Here is a 25,099-nt window from a genome sequence, read left to right on the forward strand (position 1 = left end):
GTTTGCGGTGAGTGTACATGAGAAAGTGAGAGAGAAAAGACAGATCCAAGTTCTTCTGTAGTTCTCTATTGAAGCCCAGGCTGGCAGGTGTACCCCAATGGCTTGAAGATAATCTGACATTTGTTTTGACACGAGTCGAGGGCCATTATCGGAAACAATTTGGACAGGTGCACCAAATCTACTCCAGATTTCACCGCAAAATTAATATGAATACAACACCAAGGCTCCTGAGGACAATCCCATAGTTTAAGTGGTGCGGCTGCAGGGTTGTTGCAAGTTTTAGGACATGATGAACAACTCATTTCCATATGTTCGACCTCTTTGTTTCGCCGTAGCCACCCAAAGGAACTTCTTACTATCTCTTTATTTTCACGATTCCACTGTGTCCCGCATGAAGGTGCTCTAGCATTTTAGTGTGCCCTTACAGTGGAATGATTACGGTATCCTCCTTGCACACGGCAGACACCCGGACTGGACGGTAAGCTTCCACCTTCTATCGTGGTAAAGTTTTAGGTTAGAGTCATCATCTACTGACCACCCATTCGTGACCATATCTATCACTGCCGATAAATCATGTTCAGCACCTGGAGCCTTTTTCACTGTGGATCCAGTTATTGGCGCTCTAATGTCCCTGTAGTGAAAGATTTCTACTGTGTTCGATTCAGCTTTTGAGAGTTTGGAGTGGGAACCTTGAAAGTCCATCTGCGCATCAATGAGCATTTGATCTGCGATGCTTGATGTCGTAGGAGTGAGCCGACAACAGTAAAGCCCACCGCTGAAAGACGGGGAGCTGCAAGAGATGGTAGTCCAAAACCTGCTTCACCTTTATGTCACTCCCTTCTCCTCTGCGCTCACCGACTTTGACTTGAATTGATTTGCACTGACAGAAATGCTCGCTTTGTGTTCACATACAAGGGTCGTGGTTCGCGCTGCAGCCGATCCCGGCTGTCTGTGGGCAGTAGGCGGGGCACACCCTCAACTGGTTGACAACCAATCGCAGGCCATTCACAGCCGAACAATCACACTGAGGGACAATTGAGACGCAGGGGTGTCAAACTCATTTTTGTCGCGGGCTATCTTGGAGTTTTGTCTTCCTCCGGAAGGCCGTTACACAGCCAAGATGAATAAATGATATATATTTTTTTTAATTACTTGTACACAGTAAATTGATGGAACACTTGTTTTGAAATCAGTCAAATATTTATTGCTGAATTTTTGGACAAGTGAGTGTAAATAGAGTAACAAAATTATTGCAGAAGCTCAACGTTATTTATTACACGTGACAACTTGCGTGTTCCAATTAACCTGCCATGCATGTTTTTGGAATGCGGGAGGAAAACGTACCCACGAGGGTGAGAACAAACCAACTTCACAAAGTAAGGCCAAAACCAGACTTCTGGACCTCTGCACTGAGGGAGACAGCCTAGCCAGTGGACCGCCGTGGCACCCCCAATATTTTTTAGATCAGAACAGGACTGACTGAAATAGACTGCGGAGAAAAAATGCTGAAAACTGCATTTATGACCCGGAATAAAATGGAGGTTTTTCAGTTTCGAATGAAATGTGTTATGGAACTATGCATTTACTTTTAGCTTCATATTTTTGAATTTTCCTCTGCTTGCACACTGGCAGATCGCCACTGCAAAAGAAAATATCTGAATGGCTTTCCTGCAAAAATAAGAGCCACTTGAACACTGCACACCTTTTTAAATTGTGAAAGTAATTTTTAGATCAAGGAAAGCACGCCAAAGGTGTGGACAATGCCGATGACCGTATTAGAAGTCAGGAAGTCGTCCAATGAGGTGATGGCGTCCCTGCAGTTTCAGCCTCACCAGTGTTGAATGGGACACTTGCCATGCTTTTCGGGAGATGGTAGCTCCAAATCTACTCCTTGTATAACTTCATGCCGAGGATGGCTTGACGACAGTGAGGAGCTCCAACGTGCACCTTAAGGAAAAGAAGGTATAACGTAAGGTGTTTTAGTGTAGAAAAATAGTGAGTACTGTTGGAGGATGATCAAGCAGGGGGAAGCGCGTTGTTGTCGACACGGCGGGATCCCTTGACCGTTCTCCACTTCCCCAGGTCCTCCGCGTGTTCGTTTGATTCGGGCTGAGTTGATGTGCGAAAGTCAGAGGCTGGAAATGGAGAAGTTCTTGCAAGATGTTTTACTGAACGTTCAGGGCACAACACGAATCGATTCGGGCTCCTGTGAGTCTCAGATTTCATCAGGAAGCCCCGAGCAACTACAGTCACACGTACATATAGGCATAGTATGTTAATTATATTAATTAGGGGCGGGCAGTCCTTCCCCTTATGTAAAAATCAGAAACAAAGAAAGGTCAATGCAGTTCGATCTTGGCATTTTGACAAAGTACAGACCACATCTGCTGTGCACAAATCTCGAGATAAGAGTTCCTCCCCAAGGGAGCTTGACAGCCTTCAGGAACTGGGGGAAGCAAAAGAAGACACTTGGGGGCTGTTAATCACTCAAGGGGAAATAGGAACCCAACTTCACCCTACATTCTTTGTTCAGGACAGAGACCTAATAGTCAAAGTCGACCTGTCTATGATACAAAGTTTTAAGCTAAACATATAACATATATAGGTGATATCTTCAGTACATTTCAAAAACATTCTGGAAAATGCTGTGCAGCGGGTGTAAGCAGGCGAGTCGAGAGAACGTCAGCGGAGAATCTATGGCAATTCCACTTGGACAAACCTTATCTCGAACGCGAATAGCCATGCACAGAGGCGATAACCTTGAGGGTGATTATTCCATCACCGTGAGACATAATATCTGAATAACGAATCCACAGTTTACAGGCACATGTTAAGCGCACGCATACATGCGTAACGGAATCCTAAACGTGTTTGTGTTGCGACAAAGTTTGTCCTAAACGATTTGCCGTATAACGGTGCTGCAGCCCGCGATTAGCAGAATAAGCTACTGATACGCACTAGACAAAAAGGGAAAAAAAGATTGAACCCTTGAAAATCCCATTCTCTCTTCTTAATTACAATTGAACGCACCGCAGCGTCGATGCAGTGGGTCCATCATTTCTTACTGGACGATAAATTCGCTCAAGTTTTTTTTGACTAACTTACTTAGCCTCGCTTGCTAACCGCTAAACAAAGAGGCGCGTTTCGTCGTCCAGCACAGTTCAAGATTGAATGAGAATGGTTGCAATCGATCGTGTGAAAATGTTGTACAGGAGGACAGCAGATTACGAGGATGATTTCTTCGGAGCAAAAGAGGACAACGACGCTGTTTTGGAGAAGTCCCGAGTTGGCTGCACCAGAGCAGGTTTGGTCACCAACGATTTTGAAAGTGAGAGCTCATTTTTGGTCGACGATCGACGCGATGGGCTACCACATTTATACACAATTCTGAAATAACACATTTGCTCGGATTACGGTTTAGTAATGTTTCAGTGATGTCTCTTCATACCTCAAATGTAACCGAAATGGCTGCTGGTTCGACACTCCGCTGCGAGCTCTTCCAATCCGACAAATATCATGAAAAGAATTTGTCATTCAAGGTCCTTGAGGGTTTGTTTAACTTAACGAGGAAATAGAGCATCACTTTGCAGGTTAACTTTATGCTATTTTTGAAAATTTGAGCACTTTTCATGACAACCAGCAACACTGGATTGACTGGAATCACGGCAAAACAGCGCTTTTATTCCCTCTGTTTGAGAGGGATTTTCTGTTTATATATGTGTGTGTGTGTGTGTGTGGTGTGTTTTGCAAGTGTAAAGATTGTTCAGCAGTTTCGGCAAAAAAATGACATTTGGATTACATTACGGTGGCTTGACATCTGTTTTTGACAGTATGATGGAATTTGTTTCTTTTGAAATTATGGTGAAAAGAGCAAAAAAAATGTTGGTCAATTGCATGTATAGAACATCCTTGTAAAACCATTTCTGAGTTATATCCAAATCACGATGACGTGGTAATTTTTGCTGTAAATACTGATTTGTTGAAATCTAATCATAAACGGAGCACTCTTTATTTGATTTATACGATATTTAGATTGTTTCAATCCTTTAATTTTAAACCCAAGCAGAATAATTAAGGAGAGTGAACATTGATTGACAATATTTTTGTTCATGTAACTAACCCATAATTTGACTGATTTTTAACAATGATTGTGTAATAAATAAATAACAATATGACGATCAATTAATATCACGTTATTTCTAGACCACTTCCCGCTACGCAAAAAAGAAGCAAAGTGTGGCCACTTTTATCCTGTGTGGAGGAAATCAAGACCCAGATGTCACAGAATTTCTTGAATTTCAATGAAGAGAAAACAGAAGTGATGTTGTTTGGGCCCAGTGACCCTTGTACATCCCATCTTGGGGATTTGGGCCCCCCTGGCTTCTTATCTGAAGCCATCTCAAACTTGATTCTTCAACTGGACATTGATTTTAAATTCGACTGGCAAATTGGTGCCGTTGTGGTCTTTGGCAGCTGGGGAAAGTAAAGCCTCTCTTTTCTCAAGAGCACTTTAAACTGTAGTTCATGTTTTCGTCACGTCTCGGCTGGATTATTGTCATGCGCTTTACTTTGGAGTCAACCAATGCCCCATTGAACATTTTCAGTTGGTCCAGAATGCTGCCGCTCCCCTCTTGACAATTTTCCTTCTCTGGCATCCCTTCACTGGCTCCCCATCCATTTTCTTGTTCTTTTTAAGATGATTTATTTTCAACTGGTTTATGGGTTTTTGAGAGGAAGAACAAAATAATGTTTCAATCATGTACACGTTTGCTTTGCGTTGTGATGCTCCTAATTGGAAAGGGTATTTATGTAGCCTCGCCGACTCGTCACCGGGTTTTCAAACCAAATTTCCACATGTTGTCACCGCCATGAATTATGACATTGTAACCAACTGCCAGTTGCGGTAATTGTTCTGTTCTGTTATCGCTTTTTCAAAAAAGTGTCTGATCTTCCCTGCCGTATCTGCAATATTAAAAATCATAAATGTCACTTTGTCACGAAGAAACGTTTATTTTGGTAATCACACATTCTTAAATACAAAAAAAAAAACCTTGGCAATATTTACCTGCTTCTAGCGTCCGGCAGGGAAAAAAGGACACCGCATAGCACTGACCCGTGGGGGGTAATGCAATACAATACAGTATATCTTTATTTATACAATGATCCCTTGCTCTAATGCGGATCACTTTCCGCGGCTTCACTGTTTGACGGATTTTTTCAGTGCAGTTTTTTAATGCTTTTAAACAATGAATTGCATTCTGCATCCTGATTGTCGAAGGCACTGACCGACGTGAACAGTCTCCGCACCTCGTCTCTGTACAGCTTGCCAAATTGACCGTTGCAAATATTTGGTCTTTGGTTTCATTGTATCAGTGGCGGATGTGTCACTTGACAGTCTGTCAAGGAGGGGAAGCTCAATTTCGGCCTACATCATAAAATGTGTCCGTTTATTTATACGTGAATTCTACTCTCCGTTCCTATTCAAAAAAAAATGACGGGTTGCCTTCACCATAAGATCGGTGATTGGCTCATTTTGCTGTCAATCCAAAAGAGATTCAGCCTCAGACAGATCATCCAATCATCATGCAGAAAGCTGAGCTTCCTGGCCAGCCTAAAAACGCCCACTGTCCATAGACTCCCAGAGACGCTGAGCGTCCGATGGGAGTGACAAAACTAGCATTTATCCAATGACTCATCTCGTTTCAATGCATTGGGACAACCTACACTGAACTCTCTCGACGCCCAGCGTCCGCGCGGTCGACGCTCAGCGTCCACACAGATTAAAGCACAGGGAAGCTGTGGGAATGAATGAGAAGAGAGTCGCGTCATATAACCAGTAATAAGCAGCTGATTCGGAACAAAAGTTGAGCGCGTTGTAGCACATATTTAGTCAATGACATGTCCACGTACACACGTACAGTGTATTTGATCACTTACTTTTTGACATTTTAGGGGAAGCTGAGCTTCCCTTGCGTTCTTAGAGCAATTGCCTCCGCATTGTATACGTAGTTCAGTATTGTATAATAACTGTCAAAAATAAAGCTGACTATCAAATACCAAGTACAACTTTATTGTCAAATGTGCTGTATGTGAAACGTAGAGCACATTTGAAATTTCGTCCGTCACATTTTTTTGCATTTTTTTTTCATAAATCCTATTTCTAGGATTTCTCTTATCACTGGTTCTTTTTGGAACGTAACCCCCGCGATAAACGAGGGATTACTGTACAGCGCTTTCACAACAGCTGCAGCTGTAACAAAGTGCTTTACAAAACAGTTAACATGAAGTAAAATAATAAACAACACATAACATAAAAATACGGACAGTCGTGCAATCTGAACCACTTTTCTGTCATATGCTTTGTTGTTTGAAGCAGTTCTAGATGAAAGAGGAGAGAATCAAAGTGTCCTTTGACGAGTGCACAGGTGTCAAATTCAAGGCCCTGGGTCCAGGTCTGGCCCGCCACCTCCTTTTCTGTGGCCCGCAAAAGCAAATCAAATGTGAACTTCCATCATGCTAGCTAAAATCTGTCTCAAAAATTTCAAATTCTCATTTGCAATAAATAAGAAGGATATTGTAAGTAAGCATTTTCTTGGAACCAAACCCGCCCTGACAGTAACTTAAAAAAAAGTGGAGTAAACCGTTATTCTTGACTTCATTATATGGTTTCAGTCATAATGGTCCTCCCAGAGAAACAGTAACTAAAATATGACCCACAAAAAAAATGAATTTAACACCCCTGTACTTGTGGATCAGAGACATCATGCTCAAAATGTGCACACGTCTGCTCCAAGCTAAGTTTGAAAGTAAACAAGAAGCTGTCGCGTCCAATGACAAAAAAAAAAAAAAAAAAAGATTGGCTTACTTCTCCTGTTCCATGTAAATCCATTTCATGTTTCATGTGACTCTCAGTTCCAAATATGCAACCACGCTCAGCACCAATGCGCCTCTCTCCTCATCCTTGGCACCACAAGCCATTCATCCAACCACACCAGCGCAGACTGTCCAACAGTGCTGACATCTCCACGAAACAAAACGGCTGTGAAAAGTACTGCCCATTACAGGTGCAAAAAACACAAGCAGTCAAATAGTCACGTACTGCTCCTCTGTCATGTGGTGTTCCACAGGGCTCAATTCTGGGGCCTCTGCTGTTCTCACTGTACCTGCTCCCATTGGGTTCCATCTTAAGGAAACATGGTATTTCCTTCCACTGCTATGCAGATGACTGTCAGGTCTATGTCCCACTGAGCAAAAAAGACGCTTTCTCACTGAGGCCACTTTTATCCTGCCTGGAAGAAATCAAAACCTGGATGGCACAAAATTTCTTGAATTTCAATGAAAAGAAGACAGATGTGACACTGTTTGGTCCCAGAGGCCCCTGTACATCCCATCCTGTAGACTTGGGCCCCCTGTCACCTTATCTTAAGTCAACTGGTTCAAACTTGGGTCTTAAACTGGACAGTGATTTTAAACTTGACTGGCAAATTGGTGCCGTTGTTAAATCCAGCTTCTTTCATCTTAGACAGCTGGCTAAAGTAAAACCTCTCCTTTCTCATGAGCACCTTGAGACAGTGATTCATGCCTTCGTCACATCCCGGCTCGATTACTGCAATGCACTTTACTTTGGAGTCAGCCAATCCTCCATCAAGCGTCTCCAGCTGGTCCAGAGTGCTGCTGTTCGCCTCTTGACTAGTACTCGTAAGAGGGAGCACATCACTCCCACTCTGGCATCCCTTCACTGGCTCCCTATTCATTTTAGAGTTCTTTTCAAGATCCTATGATTTGTTTTCAAATCTCTAAATGACCTCGCACCACCTTACCTCTCTGAGCTCATCCGCCCCTACACACCTGCCCGGAGCCTCAGGTCTGCGGACCAGACATTAGAAGTACCAAGAACTAAACTGAGGCTCAGAGGGGATTGAGCCTTTTCCGTTGCTGGTCCCTCTCTCTAGAATGACCTTCCACTGAACATTCGGCAAGCCCCCTCGCTGCCCATCTTTAAAACCCGCCTCAAAACTCACTTGTATTCTTTGGCATTTGACTCAGCATGACTCAGATTTGATCTTAGTTTTGCTGTTTGGTGCTTTCTACCATCTTTGTTACTGATTTGTTGCTTTCCTGTTGTATATGTTAGTTGCTCCATGTACAGCACTTTGTTTGCAGCGATGGCTGTTTGAAAGTGCTCTATAAATACAGTTGAGTTGAGTTGAGAGACATTACTTCCAATCAAAATCAGCACTGGCACACGCGTGCTGACGAGAAGGCGCTACCACCTCTCCTTTGACGAATGACGTGGCCAAAAATGCTGAAAACAGTCCACATCGGGTCCGCACGAAGTAACAACAAACACCATGTGACAAAAAAAAGACAAAAACATCAAAAAAAGTCAAGCTCTTGAAGCACATTTGCCGGCGGCTGCCAACTAGGACGCCATCTTGGTCTTTTCCTTCCACTTCTGTCGATGTCGCGCTTCCATAGTGGCACTGTTCTGCAAATGCATTTAAAATACAAAGCTGCAGCACAGCTGGAGCTCCACGCTGTGTTGAGTGATCTCAATCGGCCTGGCTGGGGGTGGCCGCAATCCAATTTTGAACGCGGGAATAACGCTGAACACCTTTTTACCCATTTAGTGTAAGAGCTTCAAACGCCAATCAACCATTGGTATAAATATAAAGAATGATGAGAAAATCCAAAGTTTAAACATGAAAATTCACATGACCAAAGCTTTTGTGTTTATCTTCATGGGTCTTGAAGACGCTGGTCCCAGGCAGCAGGAGCCAGAGTACCCCCACATTAAGGAAGAAGTGGAGGATGAACAGTGTCCCTGCATTCAAGAAAAGGAAGATGAAGGGCACACTCACATCAAAGAAGAGGAGGAAGAGCACCTCCGCACCAAGGAGGATGAAGGAAAGCCTCCCTACATCAAAGAGGAGGAGAAGGAGTGCATTTGCAAGTTGCTATCGACTGATATCCCTTTAAAAAGTGAAGATGAGGGGCAAAGTGAACCGAGCAGAGGGGCGCGGCCTCTAAACAGCAGAATTTCAAGTCAACACACGACAAAAGGTGATGGAGGCCACTGTGAAGGGTCTCAAGTGAACGGCGTCTGAGCTATGCTTCCACCACACCGCACAGCACCATTGGGGAGGACGGTGAAATTGGCTCCACCACAAATTATTTATGGCTATACATGATAAAATCAACACCACATTGTTTAAAATAGAGCCATCCAGAGGGAATAACCTCAAAAACACGCACAACTCAATTTTAAGTCTGATCCTTGGTCAAATTTTCAATGAACACATTTGTCATCTCGATAAAGTTTTGTGGCGACACGGTGGAAGACTGGTTAACATGTCTGCCTCACAATGCAGAGGTGCAGGCTTTGATTCCGGCTCCAGCCTTCCTTTGTGGAGTTTGCATGTTCTTAACTTCACTCAACTATATTTATAGAGGACTTTAAAACAACCCCTGCTGTATACAAAGTGCTGTACCTAGAACAAAAAAAAATTAGACAACAGCAAAGACAGACAAGCAATGCTTCTGGGAGCAAAAATGGCAGTGCATCCCCCTTTTGATCGCCAAGCTAAAGGAAATTCTGTCAAAATCTGAAGATGGACTCCTCGTCAAAGGTGGTGTGGACGGCAATCATGCCGTGGCGCTACGCAGGGAGCAAACGACTGGTATCGGGCATGGGTCGACAGGGTCCAGGGCCACGCCACGATGGAGTAATTCCTTGCATTCGGGAATGAGCCGAGCTCAAAGCGTGTTTCGGTTCCTATTTTAGCTTGACCAGCTGACCGCTGCGTATGCCGCCACGGTGCTTCCATGAAGGGCATGTGTAAATGTGGAAGAGGTCAGCCGGTGTGTATGCCAGAAATGGAGGCAACGTCCTCTCACCGCCGCCATGAACCTTTGATGTATTGTTGAAAAACTAACAAGAATTTTCTCCCACACCACGGAATGTATATGTGTGATCCACCATGTGTGCCCTGTGACTAGTTCAGGGTGTACCCGAAATCCATCCGAAGTCATCTGGGATAGGCTCCAGCATACCCACAGCACTTGTGAGGATGAGCAGATTAGAAAATGGATGGAAGGATGGAAAGGGTTTTGTCCCTGGTCTTTCAAAAACATTTGTTTTTGTCTCAATGTGGCCAAATTAAATCACATCAGCTGGCTAATAAACGTTACGAGTCTAATGACCTTTTTCATTGCAATAACCTTAAATTACAATCAACCACAAGTACAAATATAAACAATAATCTGTCATGTAAAGCTACACCATGAGAATTCACTTTGCTGAACCTTTTTTCTCTATTTTCTTGTCTTGAAGATGTCAGTGAAGATGTTTGTACTGGGCGGCAGGAGCCAGAGTCCCCCCACATTAAGCAGGAAGTGGATGATGAGGAGCACCCCTGCATTCAAGAAAAGGAGGAGGCAGACCCCCCTCTCATTAAAAAAGAGGACAAAGGGCACACTCACATCAAAGAGAAGGAAGAGCTCCTCCAAACCAAGGGAGATGAAGAAAAGCTTCTCTACAAAAAAGGGAAGGATGAGGAGCAGAATGTATGCAACTTGTCTTTGACTGCTATCCCTTTAAAAAGTGAAGATGAGGGCCAAAGTGAAGCGAGTAGAGGGCTGGGGCCTCCAGGCAGCAGCTCATGTCATCACATGACATCAGAAAGTGATGGAGGATCATTTGCAGATGGTCTCTTAGCTCCACCATCGGGTGGTGAAGACATGACTCTATGCTCTACTGAGACTGATGATAAAGCGTATGAAGGTGATATGACATGTGAAACTGACAAACGCTGGAAATGTTCCCAGTGTGGGAAAACTTATGCTTGTGTCAGCAGTTTGAAGAGGCATATGATTTGCCATTGTATTGAGAAACCTTATCCATGCTCATTTTGTGGCTGAAGATTCTCTCAGAAGGGAACCTTAAAAAAACACATGAGGACACACACTGGTGAGAAACCTTTTGTCTGCTTGGTGTGTGAGCAAAGATACTCCCGGGAGGAAAGCTTAAAATGTCGCACAAGAACCCACACTGGGGAAAAACCCTTTCCTTGCTCAGTTTGTGGTCAAAGATTCTCCGAGAAAGGAAGCTTAAAATTACACACAAGGACACACACTGCTGAGAAACCTTTTACCTGCTCAGTTTGTGGGCAAAGATTTTCTCAGAAGGGAAGCTTAAAATTGCACACTAGAACACACACTGGTGAGAAACCCTTTGCCTGCTCAGTTTGTGGCCAAAGATTCTCTTGGAAACAACACTTAAAACGTCATACAAATACACACACTGATGAGAAACCTTTTCCGTGCTCTGTCTGTGATAAAAGATTCTCCCTGAAGGGATATTTGACAGCTCACATCAGAACGCACACTGGTGAGAAACCTTTTGTCTGCTCAGTTTGTAACAAAAGGTACTTGACAAAGGAACAATTGACTGAACACACAAGAACACACCCTGATGAGAAGCCCTTTTCCTGCACAGTTTGTGGTCAAAGATTCTCTGAGAAGGGAAGCTTAAAAAGACACACAAGTACCCACACTGGTGAGAAACCTTTTGCCTGCACAGTTTGTGACAAAAGATTCTCTCTGAGGGGAAGCTTAAAAATACAGAAAAGAACCCACACTGGTGAGGAACCTTTTTCCTGCACAGTCTGTAGCCAAAGATTCTCTCACAAGATATCTTTAAAGCGCCACAAAAAAAGACACATCGGTGAGAAAACCTTTTGCTGCTCAATTTGTGGCCAAAGCCTCTCGTGGAAGTATCAGGTTAAGAATCACAAGTGTGTTGGTGAGATGAGCAGTCATCAATGAAGTTTTGGCCTCTCATCTGAGCAGACTTAATCAGTTCTTGCTCCAAGGATGGCTGAATTCAATGCAGCGTCTTGCAAGGTTGCTCGAATTCTGTTTTTCTTTGTTGGAGTGAAATAACAAGTGAAAATGTTGTGAGTTGTCGTCTTGTTAATAATCTTTTTTTGTTTGTTTTGTTTTGGTTTTGGGATTTTGTTTTACTTAAGTTAATGTGTTGGCTAGGATTTATACATTTTTGTTATATGAAAAATGTCTTTCTTTTCGCATTGTTTTATTTCATCGTGTTGAAAAATGTCACATTGTGGATGAGTAGGTAGTTAATTCATTTTCATTTGTACGTTTTCAATTTGCTTTATTGCAATTTTTTTATGTCTTCACAATATAATGGCTTTTGTGTCAGTGCTGCCTTATATAATCATGTCTCAGGTAACAGTTTAAAATGTATGACGGCAAATAATGATGTGTTTGTTGTTTGTGGTGAGTGTCCATGAGGAAGTGAGAGAGAAAAGGCCGACGCGGCGCAGAGAGCAGAAGATCGCATTGACACATCATAAGCGCCCACAGTAGAGGTTTTGCATTTAGCGCGATGATGCGCACATCAGATTGCTCAGTGGACAGATAAAAATAAAAACAACATCGACAAAGTGAAACACATCAATCGCTGTGTTTAAACTAATTCACGGACCAGCAGTATCATAATGTCACGCATGATTAGCATCCTGTACGAATGTGCCCATTCGATCGAGAATTTTTGCCATAAAAGTGCACTAAATCAAGAGAGGGTTCCCTCCTTTTCGCAATTACCCACAATGCACTACCGGCGGCCCTATTGGAGGGCTGTTTTAAACAAGCCATACACGAGGTCCATTTTGAATGTTCATTCATCCAAGAATATGCCGCTGACATGTGCTATTGTCAACTGTCACAACCGAGGTGGGAGGGATAAAAAGAGTTTTTATCGCATTCCTAGGATTACGAAAGGCCAAGGAGAGGCGGCAGAAAAGTAAAGTGAGCGACGTAGAAGACAGTGGCTAGCTCGTATGTAATTACACTCCAAGATCACCATCAAAAGCTGCTATCAGACATGAGAGACTTCTAAACAGGAAAGATGCAAGGAAAAAGACTGAAGCCGCTATGACTAAGATGACAGTAGAGCTTATTTACCAGTGGAAACAGAAGAATCATTACCAGAGGTACCTGAGGTGGTAGAGGAATTGTCTGATGCTGAGAAGCTGGATTTGGCAAATGAAGAAATTTCTCAGCTGAAGAAAGAAAACCAACTATTGACAAAACAAAATGACTGTTTGAAGAGCATAGTGCATAAGATGAAGGCAAACTTGCCAGAGGACTTTGAAAATGACAATGATAAAGTTAAATATTACACCGGGTTACCAAATGTTATGACACTCATGGCACTGTTCAATCTTTTGGCTCCTGAAATGAGTGAAAATAGAAATTCAACTTTGAACAAATTTCAAAAAACTCATGATCACCCTGATGAGATTAAGACTTAATATGCCAATTTGTTGAGTTACTGCGATTGGCTGGCAACTGGTTCAGGGTGTCCCCCGAAGATGGCTGGGATAGGCTCCAGCACCCCCCCCCCCGACCCCACCGCGCGACCCTCGTAAGGTTAAGTGGATAGGAAAATGAACGAGTGAATGAATACAATTTTTGAACCATTGTTTTCAACGTGGGTAGCCCGGTGGTTGAGTGGTGAGCGTGTCGATGTAACAGAGCAGAGGTCATGGGTTCAATCCCGGCTACGGCCTTCCTGTGTGGAGTTTGCATGTTCACCCCGTGGCTGGGTGGGTTTTCTCCAGGCACTCAAGTTTCCTACCACATTCTAAAAACATGTGTGGCAGCTAAATTGACCCAAAGTGTGAGTGTGAGCTTGGATGGTTGTTCATCATTTTGTGCCCTGCGATTGGCTGCCAACCGGTTCAGGCTGTCCCCCGCCTACAGCCCAAAGACGGTTGGGATAGGCTCCAGCATGCCCCACGATCCTTGTGAGGAGAAAGCAGATCAGAAAATGGATGGATGGATGATTATTATTATAATTATGTTTGTTATTTTATTTGTGTACTTGGTGCCATTCTTGGTGTTTCATGTCAGATTTAAAAATTATTATTTATCTCTGACTTATGAACTCTACTACTGAATATTGACTAGTTGTTTTGTAAAATAAAGCATCACTGACAAATACTTATATTGTTCGTTTCAGTCAGGGGGGTGGTGTGGGGGAGGGGGTTGGGGCACCACAAGCACTTATCCGTACGGCACCAAAATGGCCAGCACTCGCCAAGGCTGACACAGAAGGTTCTGTCAGCTAAATAGGACCTAAACCACTCAAGAGCACTGCCGCCAATGCCCACCAAGTGCTGCAAACGAGACAGCAGAATACTGTGATCCACTGTATCAAATGCTGCAGTTAAGTCCAATAAAACTAGACACACGTGGTCTCCAGAGTCATTTGCCAGGAGGATGTCATTAGAAACGCGTAACAGGGCTGACTCCGTGCTATGCATCGTCTTGAAACCTGACTGGAAGACCTCCAAGATGTTATGTTCATCCAAGAAAATTTTCAACTGCATGTGCACGACTTTTTCCAGAATTTTGGAAATGAAAGGCAGCTTGGAAATGGGCCTGAAACTTGACAGCACATCTGGATCAAGGCCAGCTTTCTTGATCAAGGGTTGGACCACAGCATGTTTAAACTGTTGGGGAACTACACCAGAAGAGAGGCTGCTGTTGATGATATCCAAGACTGATGCGCCAACACTCGGGAGAACCTCCTGAAAGAAGTGCGGGGGAAGAGAGTCGCAAGGGGAGCCAGATGGCTTTGTCTGGCGAACTACATCCTCCAAAAGCGCCAAGGACACAGTTTCAAAAGAATTTAGCACAGCTGAACATGGAACATGGACAGAGGGGTCAGATGCGGTATTTGAGACCGGAGTCCTAGCTGTAGAGACCTTACCAATGAAAAATTGAAGGAATCTGTTGCACATCTCGGGTGAAGAATCCGAGCAAGTAGGCAGAGGGGGTTTGAGTACAGAATCTATTGTTTTAAATAGTGCGCGTGGGTTGTGACGGTTAGCTTGAATAAGGTCCGACAGATATTCTCTTTTGGCCTCTTTTACTGTGAGCTGGTAGTTACGCCAGCAGTCTTTCCAAATTTGATAAGAGACATGCAATTTGTCATTTTTCCACTTGCGTTCGGCTTTGCGACACCCCTGCCTAGCTGCGCGGGTAATGTCGTTAAACCATGGCTCGGGTTTAGGTTTTGGGAGCACAGTTTTTGAAGGAGCCACCAAATCCAGGATGGCACAGCATGATGAGTCGAACCAAGAGGTGAGTTCCTCTGTGTTAGACGAGGATACGCAAAGGTTATTAAAGGCATCAGAGAAACGACCAGCAGTGCGAGGGTTAAAAATTCGGCGTTTAAAACTAGGAGCGGCAGATTTCACAGCAACACGCGATAAGACTACGTCAAATAAAACTGCCATGTGATCAGAAATCCCATTTTCAAGGACTTCCAGATTTGACACCGGTAGACCATAAGCAAGGACAAGGTCTAAAATATGACCTTGTTCATGTGTCGGGCTGGTCACATACTGCACGAAATTAAAAGAGTCGATAAGTCTTAAGAAGTCCTTTGCTAGCGTTTTTTCCGGACAGCACACATGGATATTAAAATCCCCCATTAGGAGGATATGATCATATCTCAGCCTGATTTCCGCAAGAAAGGTTGAAAAGTCGCTTAAAAAGTCTTTGTTGTATTTAGGAGGACGGTAAATGACAGCACAGAGCACCGGGAAAACACGACCGACTTCAAAGAAGGTTGCTTCAAAGCTGGTGGCCGATGTGGTGAATGTGCACCGTTTACATTTGAAATTGTTCTTAAAGATGCTCACCGTTCCTCCACCACGGCCTGATGTCCTCGGGGTATCGAGGAAACCACAGTCGGGTGGCAACAATTCAAGCAAAGCGTTGTACTCACCAGTACCTGCCCAAGTCTCCGTCAGACACAGGAAATCCAAGTCATTGGAAAGGAAATACTCCCTCAGAATATGGGTCTTGTTCGTCAGCGACCGGGCGTTTAACAACGCGATCCTTGTGGGAGTAGCAACGGGAGGGATTGCCTCTTCCGATCGCCGAGCCCGGGGGAATTCCCTCAAAAGCTTTCGCTGGATTCCTCCCCGAGAAAGGCGTGGAGGGTAGAAATGCCGTGGCGCGATGGGAGAGCCAACGACTGTTAGCAAGCACGAGGCGACGGGGTTGAGGGCACACCACGCCGGAGCGATCGAAGTGTGTCTCAGATCCCGTTTTAGCTTCACGAGCTGACCGCTACGTTTGCCGCGGCGGCGGCGACGGCGGCGGCGGCGCTTCTGTGAAGGGGGCGAGCGAACGCGGAAGAGATTAGCCGGCAGGTTAGCCAAGAACGGAGGTAGCGTCTTTTCACCACCGTCTTGCCAAAACGCGGCCGAATCTCCGACGTGTTGTTGAATCAATAACAACGATCGGCGATCATAAACCAACCGAGACGCTGCTAGGGAGGTAACAAGCATTGCGAAAAGTAAAAAAACCCGAAATGGCAGGAGCGTCGCCGAACACACTGTCGCACAAGCGGCCATCTTGGGTAGGTTGTAACTCAGAACAGAATGAGAATTGAAAAATGCTCCCACTGATGCCGACACCAAAAGATCGGTGATTGGCTCATTTCGCTGTCAATCAAAACGAGATTCAGCCTCAAGACAGATCATCAGAAAAGCTGAGCGTCCGGGTCAGCCGATAAACACCCACTGTCCATAGACTCCCAGAGACGCTGAGCGTCCAATGGGCAGGACAAAACCAGCATTTATCCAATGACTCGTCTCGTTTCAATGCATTGGGACAACCTATGTGAACTCTCCCGACGCCATGTGTCCGCGCGTTCGACGCTCAGCATCACCATGTTTTAAATCACAGTGAAGCTGCAGGAATGAATGAGAAGACAGTCGCATCGTAACCACTGATAAGCTGATTCGGAACAAGAGTTGAGTGCGTTGTAGCGCGTATTAAGTCAATGACATGGACACACAATTGTATGTACAAACATATATTTGATCACTTATTTTTAGACATTTTAGGCAAAGCTGAGCTCCGTTTGCAGTCTGAGAGCAATCACCTCTGGTTGAAAGGCTTTTTTGTATCGTATTGTAATAATTTAAAGTCTAGATTTAAAAAAACAACGTGTTTATCCATCTCCACAATAACCACATTTCTTTTTACAGATGATACACACACCGGGTCCGGTTGAGGGATAATTAGGGTTCAATTTTTAAGATTTTTTCCAAAACTGTCGAAAATGTCAACATGTTCATATCAACTTGTTGGGGCCCAGGTCATCTTGCCACATTTGAGAGGCCTCTTATTCCCAAATGCATAATCGGATTCGGACGGAAGATGTCACGTTGGAAAGCCGGAGTGCTGTAGTTAGCCCCAGACCTACAGCCCTCATGGGATGACGGTGATATATTTTTAAAGAATTTTTTCAAAACGGTCGAAAATGTCAACATGTTGGGCGTTCAGATCACCTTTTCGGAAATAAAGTCATCTTTCCACATTTCAGATGCCTCTTAATCCCAAATTGTCAGAGATTTTCTGTCAGAGATTTTCTTGGACAAAGTTAAAGAAATGACTCGGCACACAGGAAAATTGTCTTCAATATCGGCGGAAGCGGATCTCTGAGAGCGAACGACGTTAGTTTCTCCGCGATCACACTCGAGCTCCCTTCCCGCCAATTCAGACTTTTATTGTAACATACAAGGAAAACACTGCCCCCGATATTTGCATACCGCACCCCCGGTCCGGCCCCTCGGTAGTGATTGGTTACCTGTTTTAAACATTGAACCACCAGTACGTTGGCGCCTTTTCTGTCTGGTCTACATTGAATTAACATGTTGCAGACTTTGCGGATGGCCAATGTCGCCTGGGCGCGACGGGTGTTCTCAACTCGTCTTTTGTTGTTCAACCGCTGTTCCCGAATTATTCATTCCCCTTTTGTGACAGAGTTTCGCCCTCTCCCCCGTGATCACCCACCTGTATTGACGTGCTAATTGTGGACTTCAACAGCCCTCTGGCTTTGTGCACAGGAATTTGGGGGTGCTGGATACACACCCAAACGTTTAGATGTGTCCAGATTAAATGAAACTTTAAACATGATACAATTTTGCTCATAGATTCCTCTAACACAAATGCATAATCGGATTCGGACGGGAGATGTCACGTTGGAAAGCCGGAGTGCTGTAGTTAGCCCCAGACCTACAGCCCTCATGGGATAACGGTAACTCAATTTTTAGGATTTTTTTTCAAAACCGTCGAAAATGTCAACATGTTAGGCGTTCAGATCATCTTGTCAGAAATCAGGTCAACATGCCAGTTTTCAGAGGCCTTTTATTTCAAAATGCAACATCTGATCCGGACGAGGGTGGTCTGGGTGGAGAGCCGGGCTGATGGATTCCTTCTTTTAGGATGTTCTATAAATGGGCGAAAAGATCAACATGTTAGAATGCAGGTCATGTCAGAACGCAGGCCATCTTGTCGACATCAGATCCGAATGGTTTTGTTGGATACCTGCAGTGCTCTACTGTCCTGCAGGTCTGGTTTGATTGAGGGACAACTGAAATTAATTTTCAAGAATCTTTTGAAATAAGCAGAGGAGCTCAAAATGTCATATTTGAGAGGCATTTTAATTGGTAATGGAATATTCAATCTGAATGCCTGTACTGAGGTTGGATACCTGGGGTGCCCGAGTGTGTCGACAACCTGGTGTCACGTAGCGAGGTGGTGGCGGACCCCAAAAAGCAGGCAGGAGGGAGGAGCAGGGTGTATTTGAAGAATTGTATTTAAAACAAAGAAAACTAAATCCCAAACACACAAAGTCCAAAGTATCAAACAAAAACCATGACTAAAGCTAAAACTTAACAATGAACTAAACATGACAGAAACTAAGCGCAAACAGCAACACACATGACAGTAGCAAGAAGCAACAATGACCCGACAGCGAGTGTTCGGGCAGGAGTCCTTTTATACAACTAATTACCAAATGACCAACAGGTGTGCAGCTGCCGGGGGAGCCCTACAGTGCCACCTGTTGGTCCCTAAACCGAATCATGACACCTGGTGTGGTTGCGCGATCACCCAGACTGATTTTTTAATAATTTTTTTAATATCAGATGAAATTGATGTGGAATTACCATTGACTTTATTTTCTATCTCCATTTGAGAACGCTTTTTTGTGCTGTTGTGAGAGTTCTTGTTCTTCCGGGGTGAACGTATCGTTAGCTGACAGCCAAGAAATTACTTATTTTATACTTTTATTCATTTCTTTTAACCCAAACAAATGACGTTTATGCATGAGCGGTGGCTCTTTTATTTTGAAGGTGCCCAATGCCGCTCGCTGGCGGCACACTACCATAATGCAGAGCACTGGCAATCGCAGTGGCGGCTCACTTGACTTCAATTTTGCGAGTGGAGGCTGGCTTGACCGCAGTCGTATATCAGAGCTGCGGACTGTAGAGCCACAGACAAATCTACCTTTACGCACTTGATGAAAAAAACTCTAAAATGTATGGGGAGCCAGTGAAGGGATGCCAGAGTAGGAGTTATGTGCTCCCTCTTACGAGTACCAGTCAAGAGGCGAGCAGCGGCATTCTGGACCAGCTGAAGGCGCTTAATGGAGGACTGGCGGACTCCAAAGTAAAGGGCATTGCAGTAATCGAGCCGGGATGTGACAAAGGCATGAATTACTGTCTTAAAGTGTTCATGTGAGAGGAGAGGTTTTATTTTGGCCAGCTGTCTAAGGTGAAAGAAGCTGGATTTAACAACGGCACCAATTTGCCGATCAAGTTTGAAATCACTGTTCAGTTTAAGGCCCAAGTTTGAGACTGTTGACTTAAGATAAGGAGACAGGGGGCCCAAGTCTACAGGATGGGCTGTACAAGGGCCACTGGGACCAAACAATATCACCTCTGTCTTCATTGAATTTCAAGAAATTTTGTGCCATCCAGGTTTTGATTTCTTCCAGACAGGTTAGGAGTGGCCTTCATGAGAAGGCGTCTTTCTTGCTCAGTGGGACATAGATCTGGCAGTCATCTGCCTAGCAGTGGAAGGGAATACCATGTTTCCTTAAGATGGAACCCAATAAGAGCAGATACAACGAGAACAGCAGAGGCCCTAGTATTGAGCCCTGTGGAACACCACATGACAGGGCAGCAGTGCGTGACTCAGAGCAGCCAAGGCTGACACAAAAGGTTCTGTCAGCTAAATAGGACCTAAACCACTCAAGAGCACTGCCGCCAATGCCCACCAAGTGCTGCAGACGAGTCAGCAGAATACTGTGATCCACTGTATCAAATGCTGCAGTTAAGTCCAATAAAACTAGACACACGTGGTCTCCAGAGTCATTTGCCAGGAGGATGTCATTAGAAACGCGTAACAGGGCTGACTCCGTGCTATGCATCGTCTTGAAACCTGACTGGAAGAAGAAGTGATAGTGTTTGGTCCCAGTGGCCCTTGTGCATCCCATCCTGTAGACTTGGGCCCCCTGGCTTCATATCTTAAGCCAACAGTCTCGAAATTGGGCCTTAAACTCGACAGTGATTTTAAATTGGACCGGCAAATTGGTGCCTTCTTTCATCTTAGGCAGCTGGCTGAAATAAAACCTTCCTTTTCTCATGAGTACTTTGAAACAATAATTCATGCCTTCATCACATCCCGCCTGGATTACTGTAATGCACTTTACTTTGGAGTCAGCCAATCCTCCATTAATTGTCTCCAGTTGGTCCCGGATTCTGCTATTCACCTCTTGGCAGGTACTCTGAAGCAGTAGCACACAATTCCTCCTCTGACATCCCTGCACTGGCCCACTATCCTTTTTAGGTTTCTTTTTAGGATCCTATTATTTGTTTTCAACTGGCTTGTGTGTTTTTGGTAAGAAGAATTTAAAAAAGTAATTGTTATATTTGTGTTTGGTTATGTTTCGTTTTGTTCCTTCATATGCCCTTTTTGTCGCCACCTGTTGTCGTCATCAGCTCCCTCAACCCTTTGGGTCCTGTCCAGGTGTTTCTCGTTGTCTCGTCACTTTGCTTGTATTTAGCTCCCTGAATTCTGTCATTCTTTGTTGGGTCATTGTGAGTTGTGAGTATGTGAGTGTCTTTGTGCTGCACTCCTGTCACAGTTTGTCACAGGTTTATTTTGTTCTCTTTATAATCCGGGGAACACGATTCGATCAGTTTTTTTCTTTGGTAGTTGCTTCAGGTTTTTCCTTTGCACTGCTGTTGATGTAGCGCCTCGATAGTTGTGCAGTGCTGCAACTGCAGTTAAGATACAGAGCTGCCGCAGAGGGACATCGATCGCTCAATCAGCACAGCTGGTGCTCTATGCTGTGTTGAGTGTTGTCAATTGGCGTGGCAGGAAAACGCAGGAAAAACCCTTAACACCTTTTATACCCTTTTATTGTCACAGCTTTAAACACCAATCAACCATAGGTACGAATATAAACAATCTTGCGCAAATTCAAAGTTTAAACATGAGAATTGGTATGACCAAACCTTTTGTGTTTATCCTCATGTGTCTTGAAGACGTCAGTGAAGATGCTGGTCCTGGGCAGCAGGAGCCAGACTCTCCCCCCCCCCACATTAAGAAGGAGGTGGAGGATGAAGTGCGTTCCTGCATTCAAGGAAATGAGGAGCCAGACCCCCCTCTCATTAAAAAGGAGGACAAAGGGCACACTCACATCAAAGAGGAGAAGGAAGAGAACCTTCACACCAAGGGGAATGGAGGAAATTCTCCTTACATCAATGAGAAGGAGGAGCAAAATATCTACAATCTGCCATTGACTGGTGGACCTTTAAAAAGTGACGATGAGGGCCAAAGTGAAGCGAGCAGAGGGGCGTGGCCTCCAGACAGCAGCTCATTTCAACATGTGACATCAGAGGTTGATGGAGGATCACAAGCAGACAGCCTCCAATCTCCACCATCAGGTGGTGATGACATAACGCCACACTCTACTGAGACTGATGATAAATCATCTGGGCCTGATGTGACATGTGAAACTGGCAAACGCTGTAAATGTCCTTAATGCGGGAAAACTTATGCTTATGCGAGCAGTTTGAAGAGTCATATGATTTGCCACACTGATGAGAAACATTATGCCTGCTCAATCTGTGGCCAAAGATTCTCTCATAAGGAAAGCTTAAAAATACACACAAGAACACACACTGGTGAGAAACCTTTGGCCTGCTCAGTTTGTGGCCAAATATTCTCTGAGAAGCCCTTCCATCCATCTTCCGAACCGCTTAATCCTCACAAGGGTCGCGGGGGGTGCCGGAGCCTATCCCAGCCGTCTTCGGGCAGTAGGCGGGGGACACCCTGAACCGGTTGCCAGCCAATCGCAGGGCACACAGAGACGAACAACCATGCACGCGCACACTCACACCTAGGGACAATTTAGAGTGTCCAATCAGCCTGCCATGCATGTTTTTGGAACGTGGGAGGAAACCGGAGCACCCGGAGAAAACCCACGCAGGCCCGGGGAGAACATGCAAACTCCACACAGGGAGGCCGGAGCTGGAATCGAACCCGGTACCTCTGCACTGTGAAGCCGACGTGCTAACCACTGGACTACCGGACCGCCCTTCTCTGAGAAGCGAAACTTAAAAATACACACAAGAACTCACGCTTGTGAGAAACCTTTTGCCTGTTCAGATTGTGGCCAAAGATTCTCTCATAAGGAAAGATTAAAAATACACACAAGAACATGCAGTGGTGAGAAACATTTTGCCTGGTTGGTGTGTGAGCAAAGATTCTCCCGGAAGGAAAGCTTAAAAATACACACAAGAACACATGGTGGTGAGAAAACTTTTGCCTGCTCAGTTTGCGGCCAAAGTTACTCAGCGACGGGATGCTTAAAAAGACACATCAGATTACACACTGGTGAGAAACCTTTTGCCTGCTTGGTGTGTGAGCAAAGATTCTCCCGGAAGGAAATCTTAAAATGTCTCACAAGAACCCATACTGGTGAGAAACCTTTTGCCTTCTCGGTGTGTGGCCGAAGTTTCTCAGAGAAGAGATACTTAAAAAATCACATTGAAAGGCACACTGGTGAGAAAACTTTTGCCTGCTTGGTGTGTGAGCAAAGATTCTCCCGGAAGGAAAGCTTAAAATGTCACACAAGAACCCACACTGGTGAGAAACCTTTTGCCTGTTCAGATTGTGGCCAAAGATTCTCTCAGAAGGGAAAATTCATTCAGCACACAAGAACCCACACTGGTGAGAAACCTTTTGCCTGTTCAGATTGTGGCCAAAGATTCTCTCATAAGGAAAGCTTAAAAATACACACAAGAACTCACAGTGGTGAGAAACCTTTTTCTTGCTCAGCTTGTGGCAGAAGATTCTCTGATAAGGCAGACTTAAAAAGACATACAACAACTCACACTGGTGAAGAAACCATTTGCCTGCCCAGATGTGGCCAACGATTCTCCTCCACGGGACACCTAAAAAGCCACACAAGAACACACACTGGTGAGAAATCTTTTTCATGCTCAGTTTGTGGCCAAAGATTCTCAAAGAAGCCAACCTTAAAAATACACTCATGGACACACTGGTGAGAACCTTATGGCTGCTCAATGTGCGGCCAAAGGTTCTCTCATAACAGAAGCATAAAAATACACACAAGAACACACGCTGGTGAGAAACCTTTTGCCTGCTTAGTTTGTGGCCTAGGATTCTCTTGGAAGGGAATCTGAAAATACACACCAGAACACATGCTGGAGAGAAACGTTTTGCCTGCTCAGTTTGTGGCCAAGGATTCTCTTGGAAGGGAAGCTTGAAAATACACACAAGAACACATACTGTTGAGAATGCTTTTTCCTGCACATTTTGTGAAAAAAGATTCTCTCTGAAAAGAGACTTAAAAAGGCACTAAAGTACCTACACGAGTGAGAAACCTATTTCCTGTTCAGTTTGTGGCCAAAGATTCTCTTGGAAGACAGTCTTAAAAAAACATCCTCATGCATGTTTCACAATAAAAAGCACAAGTGTGATGATGAGACGAACAGTTGTCAATAAAGTTTTCACCTCTCATCTGAGCAGGCTTCTTGATTTCATGCACCAAGGTGCATTATATTTTGTGTACTCTTCCTTGACTGCATTGCTTTTTTTCTTTTGTCATGAATGAGAAAATTGAGCCTTGTAATCGGGATTATTATACTTCTGGATTCTTCATAATAGTTAGTGTTCGAGATATGTGTTTTATCATTTTTTATTGGATGCATCCATCCATCCATCCATTTTCTGTTCCGCTTTATCCCCACAAGGGTCGCGGGAGGGGGGGGGGTGCTGGAGCCTATCCCAGCTGTCTTCGGGCAGTCGGCGGGGACACCCTGACCCGGTTGCCAGCCAATCACAGGGCACATGAACAACCATTCGTGCTCACACTCACACCTCGGGGCAATTTAGAGCATTCAATCAGCCTGCCATGCATGTTTTTGGAATGTGGGGGAAACCAGAGTACCCAGAGAAAACCCACGCAGGCCCGGGGAGAACATGCAAACTCCACACAGGGAGGCCAGAGCTGGAATTGAACACGGTACCTCTGCACTGTGAGGTCGACATGCTCATAGACATTCTCCATTTTGTTGTGAAATGTATGATGTTGCCAGTTGGATTGTTGATTGAAACTGTGTTGGTTGCTGGCCAATAAAATTCTCTCTGCTAAAAAGCTTGTAATAGCACAGTCTTTTTCAATAGCGCAAAATGGAAGTAACTGTTCGTACTATTGAATGTTTTCCAGTTATTTTGCAAATAAGCAAAGTTGCCTGCTCATGCATTCAACTGCATTCTGTGTAGCTGCTCAAAATGCTGATTGTGCTGACCAAATAGTAGAAAATAAGATGAAACGACGGGGGAAGAGGGCTTCCTTGACAGATCTGTGAACAATGTCTCTCCATGGTTTTTTTTCTTTCTCAACTAAATCTCATCATTTTTTTTATTAATACTTTCATTGTCATAGCTTCCCTGGACAAGACAATCTGGCACCCCAGATGGGACCTCTAATAGTTGCTTGAGGAGAAGACGGACGAGAATTGGACTGTGAAACCTTCTTCACAAAAAAAAAAAAAAAAAAAAAACAGCGAGTACGGGGGTTGCCGCCACAACAAGCACCACCCACCTTATGGCCACAACTCAGATTGGCCGCCTCAACAATAGAGGCATGGAACATGATCCACTCGGA

General features: G+C 44.4%; 2 protein-coding genes across 3 annotated transcripts; both read left to right on the forward strand.

The window, feature by feature from the left end:
- The first annotated feature begins 142 nt into the window (after positions 1-142).
- LOC147185871 (uncharacterized) lies at positions 143-14,029 on the forward strand. Of its 2 annotated transcripts, none has more exons than XM_086102928.1 (4): positions 143-802; positions 916-3,328; positions 8,755-9,063; positions 10,334-14,029. In XM_086102928.1, exon 4 carries the CDS (start codon positions 10,954-10,956, stop codon positions 11,824-11,826), a length of 873 nt encoding a protein of 290 aa, XP_085959054.1. In that variant the 5' UTR covers positions 143-802; positions 916-3,328; positions 8,755-9,063; positions 10,334-10,953; the 3' UTR covers positions 11,827-14,029. The 2 variants fall into 2 exon arrangements, with proteins under 2 accessions (XP_085959054.1, XP_085959055.1); XM_086102929.1 differs by having other exon boundaries at positions 10,334-11,042.
- Positions 14,030-21,394: 7,365 nt separating this feature from the next.
- LOC147185872 (uncharacterized) lies at positions 21,395-23,474 on the forward strand. The gene is made up of 4 exons (XM_086103857.1): positions 21,395-21,404; positions 21,447-21,740; positions 22,741-22,952; positions 23,037-23,474. Exons 1-4 carry the CDS (start codon positions 21,395-21,397, stop codon positions 23,472-23,474), a joined length of 954 nt encoding a protein of 317 aa, XP_085959983.1.
- Positions 23,475-25,099: the final 1,625 nt, after the last annotated feature.

This window comes from Hippocampus guttulatus, chromosome 22 (genome assembly GCF_054856545.1).
Source record: "Hippocampus guttulatus isolate MCC_2025c chromosome 22, RoL_Hgut_1.0, whole genome shotgun sequence".
NCBI classification, from domain to species: domain Eukaryota; kingdom Metazoa; phylum Chordata; class Actinopteri; order Syngnathiformes; family Syngnathidae; genus Hippocampus; species Hippocampus guttulatus.

Excerpts from the sequence above, each read along its gene's own strand:
- LOC147185871 (XM_086102929.1), top strand. The coding sequence starts at position 3,172 with ATGAGAATGGTTGCAATCGATCGTGTGAAAATGTTGTACAGGAGGACA. Across the intron at positions 3,329-8,754 it reads GGTCACCAACGATTTTGAAA|ACGCTGGTCCCAGGCAGCAG; the intron begins GTGAGAGCTCAT and ends TGGGTCTTGAAG. Across the intron at positions 9,064-10,333 it reads AAGTCAACACACGACAAAAG|ATGTCAGTGAAGATGTTTGT; the intron begins GTGATGGAGGCC and ends CTTGTCTTGAAG.
- LOC147185872 (XM_086103857.1), top strand. Across the intron at positions 21,741-22,740 it reads AAGTGACGATGAGGGCCAAA|TTTGCGGCCAAAGTTACTCA; the intron begins GTGAAGCGAGCA and ends TTGCCTGCTCAG. Across the intron at positions 22,953-23,036 it reads AGAGATACTTAAAAAATCAC|ACAAGAACCCACACTGGTGA; the intron begins ATTGAAAGGCAC and ends TTAAAATGTCAC.